Here is a 12,355-nt window from a genome sequence, read left to right as displayed (position 1 = left end):
CATACCAAAAAAAGTAGGGGCGTGGCTCAGAGAACCAATCAGTATCTGGTGTGACCACCATTTGCCTCGTGCAGCGCTGCACATATCCATAGAGTTGATCAGGCTGTTGATTGTGGCCTGTGGAATGTTGTCCCACTCCTCTTCAATGGCTGTGTGAAAATGCTGGATATTAGTGGGAACTGGAACATGCTGTCGTACACGTCGATCCAGAGCATCCCAAACATGCTCAATCGGTGACATGCCTGAGTATGCAGGCCATGGAAGAACTGGGACATTTTCAGATTCCAGGAGTTGTGTACAGATTCTTGCGACAGCATTATCATGCTGAAACATGAGGTGATGGCGGCGGATGAATGGTACGACAATAGGCCTCAGGATCTTTCCACTGTATCTCTGTGCATTCAAATTGCCATTGATAAAATGCCATTTTATTGTCTGTAGCCTATGCCAGCCCATACCATAACCCCACCGCCATCACGGGGCACTCTGTTCACAACGTTGACATCAGCAAACCGCTCACCTGTTGAATGTCATACCCACGGTCTGTGGTTGTGAGGTCAGCTTGGACGTACTGCCAAAATCTCTAAAATGACTTGAGGAGGCTTATGGTAGAGAAATTAACATTTGATTGTCCCCAGCACAAGGTGCACATGTGTAATGATCATGGTGTTTAATCAGCTTCTTGATATGCCACACCTGTCAGGTGGATGGATTATCTTGGCAAAGGGGAAATGCTCAGTAACGAATGTAAAATTTGTGCACAAAATTTGAGAAATAAGCTTTTGTTTGTATGGACAATGTCCGCAGATCTTTTATTTCAGCTCATGAAACATGGGACCAACACTTTACATGTTGCGTTTATATATAGTTTTGTTGTGTAGTTTATGCGGAGCCTCATTGTGTTGACAGCAGAGAGGAAGACGGCTGCACAAGATGATTAGCTAGCTACATGGTGACATAGACAAGGACTGATAATGAAGTGCTATTTGTTTATTGAATTTTCAGTTCTGTTTTAATACAAAACATTGATTTACATACTAAAATAACTTAAGTGAGAGAGACCATGGTGTGCCATTCAGTGCAAAATACTTGGCTTTTGAGCCAGTTCAAAAAATATTAAAAATAACTCTAAACAAACACATTGTATTGTCGAACACAAAAATAAAACTGAAGAGCAATATAAATAAATATAAATTCATGTCTCATCCAAAATATCTGTGCCAGGGAGACAGGTGAAAGCCACAACAGATTTTGAATCGATTCTGCTGGAGCTGTGGTTATATCTCTCTGGACCCTAGTCTAGGTTAAATGACAGGAACCTGTTAACTCACACGCCATTTGAAGGAAAGTACCCATTCTACTGTTGGTACATGGAAGGTGGCCAATCATTTTACAAAACACAAACTTTGGGGTGACGTTTCAACTTTCCAAACGGTACTGCATAAACACAAACCGTACCTTAAGACACTCGCCGTCATTCTCAAGTCGCTCTGGATAAGAGTGTCTGCTAAATTACTTTCAAGTTAAATATATAAGTTGGCAAGACGGCAACAAACAGATCTGGGACACTACTCTAAGAGGCCCTATTGAAAGGGTTCTTCAATCTTCAGCCCCCATAGTTAAGAGCCACTGCAGTTCAGGAGATCGTACTTCACGTATCCCACACGGTCCACCTGTCTGTTGGAGTTCATTCGCCAGTAGAAACTATCCCGGCAGAAGTAGGAGTTGCCTACAATACAAACAATCACAAGGATTAATCTTCTTTCACTTGTTGTGTGTGTTTAGTACACACGATGGTACACAGCAGTGTGAAGTGTCTTGTTGCCATGGTTCCAATTACAGGAGGCTGGCTGAGCATCCCCATTACAAATAAGGATCCCCTTTAATTAAGAACGGGAATAATCCATGTCATTCCCTTTATCAAAAGTATAAACTTGTCAGTTTGCTGCAATACTTATGCTGTTTCTAATCAAAAAGCCTACGGTGGGAGTGGAGAAATATAGTTGAATATTTACCCTTGAATTGGAACACATCATGGGAATCGAGGGGAACTCCTCCAAAGACCAGGTCTGTGAAGCGAGGATATCCCGTGTCGATTTTCTGGCCCTCCACATCCAGCCTGTAAGGATCAGACACATTTGGTTTGGTTACGACACAGACTTACAGATAACACTAAATAGTTATACATCTAATCCTCCATTGAGTTCTACGGATCCACTTCCAGTTACATTTGGAGGTTGTTTTGCTGTATGAAATGATAAAGCTAATAATATTATATTCTGCCACTTAGCAGTCACTTCAAATCTAAAACAATTTACAATACAGTCACTTTTAATCCAAAGCAATTTACAATAGTCAATGCATACATTTCTAGTATGCGAGTGATCCCTTCGAAACTTGAACCCAGAACCTTATCTCAGCACCCAGTCCTCCCATGTGAACTCGGGATTGACTCACCTCCAGTAGTTCTCTCCACTGAAGAGGAGCACCTTGCCTTTCCCTCTCTGCAGTGCTCCCTCCACCTTCTCTACAGTGGAGGACAGACCCAGTTTCTCAATGCTGTGGGGTCCCAGGAGACTCTGTCCTGTATACACCCAGAACCTGGTGCCTGTGGGACAACAGAGACAAAGGTTAGAGTGATGTGGGGCGGCAGGTAGCCTAGTGGTTAGAGCATTGGGCAAGTAACCGAAAGGTTGCTAGATTGAATCCCCAAACTGACAAGGTAAAAATCAGTTGTTCTTCTCCAGAACAAGGCAGTTTATCCCACTGTTCCTGGGCCGTCATTGTAAGTAAGAATTTGTTCTTAACAGACTTGCCTAGTTAAATAAAAAAAATGGTGTGTGTGTATATTCTGTTTACCTGAGAAGAAGTAGATTTTCTTGGTCGCAAGGTCCTCGAAGGCCGTGTCAACGACGACTGGCACAGCCGGCCACCTCTTTGACATGGAGAACGGACCCTCCAGTCCACCATCAGTCTTGCTCGACATCCTCCAATATTGCCTAATGGATTCAGCCCAAGAAAACATCACAATTATGAATTTTGCTACATTTCAACGCTATTATTTACATTGTAAGATAATGGGCTACACTGTTAGAAGAAATGGTTTCTAGAAAAACCAACAAGTGTTCATTAGCTCTAATGGTCGTTGTGGTGTAGATGTGCTGAGTAGTAAGAGGGGACTCCAGCGGGACAAATATGTGAACCATGGCTGCTTTATTTGCATTCTGTCCTGTAAACTTCCTGTTTCTCTCTCTGGTTATCTCTCCATTAGCCCATAACTCTATCCTGCTTCTCTCTCTGGTTATCTCATAATTCTATCCTGTTTCTCTCTCTGGTTATATCTCCCTTAGCCCATAACTCTATCCTGTTTCTCTCTCTGGTTATATCTCCCTTAGCCCATAACTATTCTGTTTCTCTCTCTGGTTATATCTCCCTTAGCCCATAACTATCCTGTTTCTCTCTCTGGTTATATCTCCCTTAGCCCATAACTATTCTGTTTCTCTCTCTGGGTATCTCTCCATTTGCCCATAAAAAAATTGTCCAAGATCCCAGCCACCCTAGTCATAGACTGTTCTCACTGCTACCGCACAGTAAGCGGCACCGGAGCACCAAGTCTAGGTCCAAGAGTCTTCTAAACAGCTTCTACCCCCCCAAACCACAAGACTCCTGAACAGCTAATCAAATGGATACCCAGACAGTTTGCACCCCCCCCCCTATTTTCTTAACTGCATTGTTGGTTAAGGGCTTGTAAGTAAGCATTTCACTGTAAGGTCTACTACACCTGTTGTTTTCGGCTCATGTGACAATTAAAATTTGATTTGATTTGAACTCTTGTGCGCTCTTAAAGGGGCACACACCCATTTAACGTCACAGCCCTAAAAAAGGTTGCAGTGTTGAACCGCAAAGAAACCTTTTTTTTCTAGTGTAAAGGTTGCTCACCCATCTTTGAAGAAGTGCAGGTCTCCATCAATTTCTGTGATGGTGTCGAATTTGTTAATCTGGCAGGGGCTCTGGGATGGGTCCACAGGGTGTGTGGTGGTAGTGGTAGTGGACTTAGTGGTAGTGGTGTCAGGCTTGGGATCAGGGCCAGGTGAAGGAATGGTGGGGATGGGGTCAGGGCCTGTCTTGGACCCTGGGTGGGAAGATATTGGAAATTAATGCAAAGAAATGAAATGATCAACACTTAACTATAGTAATTTTTGTTCCATTGCCATCTGGTCTCTGTGGTGAAATGCTACGTTGTTGTCTGTATGTTGTGTATGCTGTATGATCACATGACATTGCAGCCTGGTCCCAGCCCACTTGGCAAAAACTGGTTGAATCAACATTGTTTCTACGTCATTCCAACCCCCCCCCCCATGTGATGATATGTCAATGTGGAAAACTGATCGGATTTGCAGAAAATCATCAATGGGCATTTTTAACCTAAATCTAAATGACATGGTGACATTTGCTGTTGATTTCACGTTGAATGCACAGTTAGATGTAAATCAAATCTAGAAGTTAAACTGACGTATCTTTGAGAGGTCTGTGTGTCACTCAAGACAGCACAAACAGATCTAGGACCCTGACTAGTGATATTGCATAATCAAGTTTCCAATCACGTCACATGGTGATAATATCATACCATAGAGATAGTGAATGCCTTCAACATCATCTTCATGCAGGGAGAAGTCTTCCACGTAGCTGTACATGGGAAACATGAGGGCGTCTCTGATGTTGGAGTGGTCCAGACCCAGGGCATGACCAAACTCATGGGCCGCAACCAGGAACAGACTGTAGCCTGAGAGAGGAGAGGGTGAGTAGAAACACATCATTAAGTCAGCTGTGGTTTGCACCTGTAGCCTGAGTGTCAGTATTGTTTGTGCTATCATGCTAACTACCCGTCACACATTGTCATGTTTGGCTTGATATTTACTAACTGGCAATAAACAGATCTGGGACCAGGCTAACTGTCAACAAACAGGTCTGGGATCAGGCTAATTGGCAACAAACAGGTCTGGGACCAGGCTAACTGGCAACAAACAGGTCTGGGACCAGGCTAACTGGTTACAAACAGATCTGGGACCAGGCTAACTGGCAACAAACAGATCGGGGATCAGGCTAATTGGCTACAAACAGATCTGGGACCAGGCTAGTGCACCTACTATAATAGACAGTTTCCATACTATTGAGCTGGTTATGCATCCACCTAGAACCATGCTGGAAAGGACAATGTGAAAGGAAATGATCTGACTCAGCGGTTCGAGTCGGCGCAATAGTTTGAAACAGGTATAGATGCACTGGCGTTTGTCTCTGACTGTCAGCCAGCAGTTTGTCTCTGACTGTCAGCCAGCAGTTTGTCTCTGACTGTCAGCCAGCAGTTTGTCTCTGACTGTCAGCCAGCAGTTTGTCTCTGACTGTGAGCCAGCAGTTTGTCTCTGACTATCAGCCAGCAGTTTGTCTCTGACTGTCAGCCAGCAGTTTGTCTCTGACTGTCAGCCAGCAGTTTGTTTCTGACTGTCAGCCAGCAGTTTGTCTCTGACTGTCAGCCAGCAGTTTGAGTCAGCACGGTAGGTGCACTGACACTGTCTATATCACTCACCCCTATCTTGGCAGAAGCCCCATTTCGTGTCTGCGTCAAAGTTGCTGGTGGTAGCGCACCACAGCCTGCCGTCTCCCCGTCCCTCGCTGGTGCATGAGTCATACTTATTTCCCAGGAAGACGAAGGGGAAGTGACATGGCTCTCCCTCAGAGTTTCCACCAATCACAGCCGTATCTGTCATAACACAGACACAATACTATTAGCGAACATGTGTCACTGACGGCAGGCTAGTGATTCATGTATGTGTGACAGCGATCAGACCTGGGTTTAAATACTATTTCATTTGAACTGTGCTCGATTGATTTTTCTTGGTGCAATGGAATCAGTGGATAGGCCCAAAACCACACCCATTTGCTACTCCTGTCAGGCTCAATCAAACACTCAAAATATTTGAAATAAAAAGAATACTATTTGAACCCAGGTCTGGTAGTGGTGACAGTGACAATCCCTCACCTCTGTTGGGACAGAAGCCAAACTTCTTATCCTTGTCAAAGTTCTCTGTGGTGGAGCACCAGCGGTATCCATCGCTGCGGCCTTCCGTCGTGCAACCTTCATATGTCTCCCCCAGAAACACAAAGGGGAACACACATGCTTTGCCGTTGCTGTTTCCATCGAATGTGTACAGAACTGTGTGTGAGAGAGAGAGAGAGAGAGAGAGACAGAGAGAGAGACAGAGAGAGAGACAGTAAGAGAGACACAGAGAGAGACATAGAGAGAGAGAGAGACAGTAAGAGAGACACAGAGAGAGAGAGAGAGAGAGAGAGAGAGAGAGAGAGAGAGAGAGAGAGAGAGAGAGAGAGAGAGAGAGAGAGAGAGAGAGGGGGGGGGGGGGGGGGGGGGGGGGAGAGAGAGAGAGAGAGGGGGGGGGGGAGAGAGAGAGAGAGAGAGAGGGGGGAGAGAGAGAGAGAGAGAGAGAGAGGGGGGGGGGGGGGAGAGAGAGAGAGAGAGAGACAGAGAGAGAGAGAGAGAGAGAGAGAGAGAGAGAGAGAGAGAGAGAGAGAGAGAGAGAGAGAGAAAGAGGGAGGGGCATATGATTAGAGGCATAGCACACTCTGTCTAAAACCAATCATTCCTCTCAAGTATTAACTGTCAATCATTCCTCTAAAGTATTAACTGTCAATCTTACGTTCACTTGGACAGAAGCCGAATTTCTTGTCTCTGCCGTAGTCGGCTGTGGTGGCACACCAGAGCAGGTTGTCAGAGCGCCCCTTCGTGGTGCAGGTGGAGTACTGCTTGCCCTCGAAGGAAAAAGGGAAGTGGCACAGAGCACCCTCTGCGTTGCCAAAGCTAGTCTTCACAGCTGGAACAAAAAAGTGATGTTTTTATTGGGTGAAATTGTGAACGATAGCTTTGTCCGACATTATAAATACATATAATTGACCCCAAAAAATGGCTCACTGCAGCTCAAGGATTCAACCCTACAGATTGATGTTGAGATGTTGGCAGAGGCATATAATTCATTTCAATCTCAGTCAAGAAAATGCTTAAAATGGACAGTAGGGGGAGTCAAAGCTCCATGAACTACTGCCTGCCTGAAACAGCCAGGTTTGACTATACACCATGCTGACCTGCTCCTTTGCCGAGGGTCCAGTTTTCGTCGTCGTCAAAGTGGGCGTCTCCTTGTATGCCCTCACCAGGGGGGAAGGCGTGGGCCAGAAGGCCGTCCTTACCATCGAAGGGGTAGCCGTCTCCATGGTCTGGAAAATAACAAGGCATTGAATGAACAAGGCATTCATTTCATGCAGAGTCGGGGTCAATTCCATTTCAATTCAGTTCCTTCCTTTCATGTTTCAATTCATTTCATGCAGAGTCGGGGTCAATTCCATTTCAATTCCTTCCTTTCATGTTTCAATTCATTTCATGCAGAGTCGGGGTCAATTCCATTTCCGTTTGGTCAATTCAGTTCCTTCCTTTCCTGTTTCTTCAATAAAGATTTATTTGGATGTCTACTCTTCAATTTGGAGATATGTTTAAAACATACATTTTCTGGGAGGCTGAGGTTGTTTAATTGTTGCTGTCAGATGATATGGTACATATTGCATAGCCTGGAATCCAAAATGATATGCTCCCTTTTCACTGAAGTGAAACAAATGGGTGAAAAACAGAGTGTCCGTTCGGATCCCAGGCTACATACAGTTACTGCAGCCCTTCTTACCTGCTTTTCCAAATGACACCATGATGTCAGCGATGCCGTCGAAGAGTCGCGTGAAGGTGAGAGGGGTGACATCACTCCACACCTTGAAGGCTCTGGCGAAGGCGTCGTCTATCAGAGAGGCTCCCATGTCTGGAGAGTAGTTCAGGATCCTAGAGAGAAAAGCAAGAGAGTACGGTCAAACTCACATCCACAGATTCAATTAGATAGTATCGTAGGCCATTGTTTTGCAATGCGCTATTAGCACACCGTTTCAGGTATCTATTTCCAACTCAAGTCTGTTGAGGCACAGCATCGGACATAACTCTGGAATGTGCTTTCTCAGTCAGGAAAAGGGTTGTAAGGATAATACATGCATCTCATTACACTTAGCTACTGGGCCAATGAATATACATGAACGCACCAAGAGGTATTAGGAGCATCACTCTGTGCAGTCTTTTGGTTATATTATCCCATCTTCCACCATACCTGTACGTAATGTCGTGATGGTCCCATTTCAGGTCCCCCTGGAAGGTCTGGTAGGAGCGTACATCAGGGACCCCGCAGCGAGGTGCCTTCATGGCTGCTACCGTAGACTTGTCCAGCGTCCCTGTCTCCTCCAACCCCATCTGCCTCTGCATTCTCATCAGAGCCTTGGAGGTGGACACCATGGACTGGAAACCGCTGCGGTGCTGAACGTCCATGTAGCCAAACCTCTTCAAGTAGCTCTGGAGGTAGGAAATAATTAATACCATGAGATTATTTGATTAATTACATCATTGCAAATTCATGAAATGAGGTCAAATTATAACACATACATGTCTGCTTCAGGTAGTTCTGATGATAAATTACGATGCTAAGATTATAGCAAATCTTGAGATTATTGCAAATCATAAAATGATGTCCAACTATGCAGAATTTAGTGTCCCTTTAGTTTGCCGTAATCCAAAACATTGAAACATGAAGACGTTGGACAAAACCCACATTTCTTTAGTGACCATAAAGAAATCTCCCACCCTCACGTCATGTGTTTTGTCTTCAGAACAGAAAACAGGACGAACGAAGCATCTGTTCATAGACATAGATCAAATCTCTATTTATCTATTGGTTACTCACATTTGCCAGCTCCGTATCCGTCATGTTCTTGAGGACATCTCCAGGGAACGTGACGGACACAGACTTCTTCAGGGGAACGCACCATCCACTCAGCATACACGTCCCCAACACAAACAAAGCCAGAACTCTTCTCATGGTGAGACCAAAGGTGACAGAGAAGATGCAAGAATGTGCCAGATAGACAGGCAATGAAGATGAATGCTTTCTCGCCGACACACACACACACACAAAAAAGCACAGTTTCTCCCTTGGCTCTTGTTGCTGTTCAATCTCTTTGTTGTGGCCGGCTCTTGAGACTTGTTGCCGTTCTTCTTTGTGACCTTGGTGCTTTGGGTTCAGTATTTATGCTCTCAGTTTTAGACACCCTCTTAACACCCCCCCCCCCCATCTCTGCCTATACCAGTCATCACCACTCCCACAGGGACTAGGCTTTATGTTATTGTTCAGGGGTTTTCCAAAATATACTAATCTACACATTTAGCCCAGTACATCACTTCCTATCAATGAACCCTTTTTTTAGCTACATTTCTGGTGAAGTATTTTGACCAATACAATTAGGGAAATGATCTAATAATTACGTTAGGATGTTTTGGCTTTGTTCAAGCCAAAAGATTGCACGACATTTGGTTTAAAGAGTGACTCTGACATAATGCGAATCTAAAAGTACTGTTTCTTATATTCTACAGCGACAGCGAGTGCTGTAGTAACACATACATCTGTTGATTTCTATTAGTGCTGAATTTCTAGGAAAAGCCCCTGCAGACATATAACTCACATAAATAAATAGCTGCGGTAATAGCTGTGGTAATAGCTGTGGTAATAGCATGCTTATTCAATGGACATATTCATCTGTTTATGTTTAGCCGGTGGGTTTAGGTAACTGTAAGACATATTCATCTGTTTATGTTTAGCCGGTGGGTTTAGGTAACTGTAAGACATATTCATCTGTTTATGTTTAGCCGGTGGGTTTAGGTAACTGTAAGACATATTCATCTGTTTATGTTTAGCCAGTGGGTTTAGGTAACTGTAAGACATATTCATCTGTTTATGTTTAGCCGGTGGGTTTAGGTAACTGTAAGACATATTCATCTGTTTATGTTTAGCCAGTGGGTTTAGGTAACTGTAAGACATATTCATCTGTTTATGTTTAGCCGGTGGGTTTAGGTAACTGTAAGACATATTCATCTGTTTATGTTTAGCCGGTGGGTTTAGGTAACTGTGAGACATATTCATCTGTTTATGTTTAGCCGGTGGGTTTAGGTAACTGTGAGACATGTGGAAACCAAATGTAAAAAATTTAAAATCCTAACCTGAAATGGACTTGAACCTGTACTTCTGTTTTCTTAAAATAATACTTTGTAGCTGCAACATTTTATTAAATGAAGTTTGCCTCCACTTTTCTGTTTTCAGGTTTTGGGGGAGTCAGTGGTCAAAGAGGTTCAAGATATAACTACTATGTGTTACACCATGTAACTGTCTAGGGCTGCCAATCAAACATATAACAACTAATACTCTCTGTCTCTCACCAATCCCCACTAAACTATGTAACTGTCTAGGGCTGCCAATCAAACATATAACAACTAATACTCTCTGTCTCTCACCAATCCCCACTAAACTATGTAACTGTCTAGGGCTGCCAATCAAACATATAACAACTAATACTCTCTGTCTCTCACCAATCCCCACTAAACTATGTAACTGTCTAGGGCTGCCAATCAAACATATAACAACTAATACTCTCTGTCTCTCACCAATCCCCACTAAACTATGTAACTGTCTAGGGCTGCCAATCAAAAAACGCTCTCTGTTTGTCCCTACATATCAATAATCAAGTACATGTACAGCAACTGTTGTAATGAAATACATGTACGGCAACTGTTGTAATGAAATACATGTACGGCAACTGTTGTAATGAAATACATGTACGGCAACTGTTGTAATGAAATACATGTACGGCAACTGTTGTAATGAAATACATGTACGGCAACTGTTGTAATGAAATACATGTACGGCAACTGTTGTAATGAAATACATGTACGGCAACTGTTGTAATGAAATACATGTACGGCAACTGTTGTAATGAAATACATGTACGGCAACTGTTGTAATGAAATACATGTACGGCAACTGTTGTAATGAAATACATGTACGGCAACTGTTGTAATGAAATACATGTACGGCAACTGTTGTAATGAAATACATGTACGGCAACTGTTGTAATGAAATACATGTACGGCAACTGTTGTAATGAAATACATGTACGGCAACTGTTGTAATGAAATACATGTACGGCAACTGTTGTAATGAAATACATGTACGGCAACTGTTGTAATGAAATACATGTACGGCAACTGTTGTAATGAAATACATGTACGGCAACTGTTGTAATGAAATACATGTACGGCAACTGTTGTAATGAAATACATGTACAGCAACTGTTGTAATGAAATACATGTACGGCAACTGTTGTAATGAAATACATGTACGGCAACTGTTGTATGGTTCAGAAGAGTATGAATGAAAACTGACATTGAACCAAATAGCTACAAACATGAAGCTAAATACATTGATAGAGAATTTAGATAGCATCTACTAATACTATGTACATTACTAATCAAATATAAAGCCACAGACAGCACACATGGTGTGCTCCATTGCACAACACCACTTGCTGTACATCACCGTGTAATAATGCCGCTGCAATACTCTGTGGTGAATTCAATTTAAGGAACAATCTACTTTAATGTCACCATGTCAGTGATGACATGCCAGGAATCGTAACCCAAATCATTGTGATCAAACTAGTGACGGATATTAGGTCATGGGGAAAAAACTCGTTAAGTGTTTTTTTTTCTCACCCTAGGAGATATTTCATCAGTCAAGACGGGTTTATTTCCGGCCCATCCGAGCACATTACACAGGCCTATGCAGTTTCAGTAAAACACATTTCAAATAGTATTATATGGATATTATACCACAGTATTCTCGGCAAAACCTCAGTATAAATAGAGTCTAAATACCCACTGGGCAGAGACGTCAATTCAACGTCTATTCCACGCTGGTTCAACGTAACTAGTGTGTTCCCAGTGGGTAGAGTTTGGTCTTAAGCTTTCCAAAGAAAATGGGGATTTTGAAAGACCAGCTACAATCTGGTGACCTCCAGGTGATATCATCTAGTCTGCTATGATGATGTGGGAGTATGTAGCAGCACTTTGTGGCAGTAAAGCAGAAAGATGACTCATGAACAGAAACCTGGACGAGGGACATTTTTTCCAGATGAGCACACGGCTGACAGCTCACTCTGTCCCCCATATACATTAGACCTGAGCAGCAGTCTGCAGCTGGGAATGATTCAGGTGTTGATTAAACTGGAGGAAATCTCTGTCCCCTAACATGTGGGAGTCAGCTGAATGTAACAACCAGAAAACGATGGAAATGAAAACCATTTAGCAGGTTTTACTAAATCATTTCTTCCATCCTAGTCGCATTTCCTCATCTGCTTGCATCCACCCTAGCCATGTTTC

General features: G+C 43.2%; 1 protein-coding gene across 1 annotated transcript; it reads right to left on the bottom strand.

Moving 5' to 3' along the window:
* Nucleotides 1–969: 969 nt before the first annotated feature.
* On the bottom strand, nt 970–9,234 carry LOC109908368 (matrix metalloproteinase-9). Its single transcript, XM_020507013.2, has 13 exons — nt 8,832–9,234; nt 8,205–8,443; nt 7,740–7,888; nt 7,153–7,281; nt 6,711–6,884; nt 6,038–6,211; nt 5,585–5,758; nt 4,628–4,783; nt 3,940–4,132; nt 2,860–2,999; nt 2,458–2,608; nt 2,016–2,119; nt 970–1,729 (listed from the first exon to the last, which is right to left on the bottom strand). The coding sequence occupies exons 1-13, from the start codon at nt 8,964–8,966 to the stop codon at nt 1,620–1,622; spliced, it is 2,028 nt and encodes a 675-aa protein (XP_020362602.1). The 5' UTR covers nt 8,967–9,234; the 3' UTR covers nt 970–1,619.
* Between the last annotated feature and the right edge of the window lie 3,121 nt (nt 9,235–12,355).

Source organism: Oncorhynchus kisutch, linkage group LG17, assembly GCF_002021735.2.
Source record: "Oncorhynchus kisutch isolate 150728-3 linkage group LG17, Okis_V2, whole genome shotgun sequence".
Classification (NCBI taxonomy): domain Eukaryota; kingdom Metazoa; phylum Chordata; class Actinopteri; order Salmoniformes; family Salmonidae; genus Oncorhynchus; species Oncorhynchus kisutch.
The sequence above is the reverse complement of the archived record's forward strand: the minus strand, read 5'-3'. Positions and strand labels throughout refer to the sequence as shown.

Excerpts from the sequence above, each read along its gene's own strand:
- LOC109908368 (XM_020507013.2), bottom strand. The coding sequence starts at position 8,966 with ATGAGAAGAGTTCTGGCTTTGTTTGTGTTGGGGACGTGTATGCTGAGT. Across the intron at positions 8,444-8,831 it reads CGGATACGGAGCTGGCAAAT|AGCTACTTGAAGAGGTTTGG; the intron begins GTGAGTAACCAA and ends TCCTACCTCCAG. Across the intron at positions 4,784-5,584 it reads GGGCTTCTGCCAAGATAGGG|GCTACAGTCTGTTCCTGGTT; the intron begins GTGAGTGATATA and ends CTCCTCTCTCAG.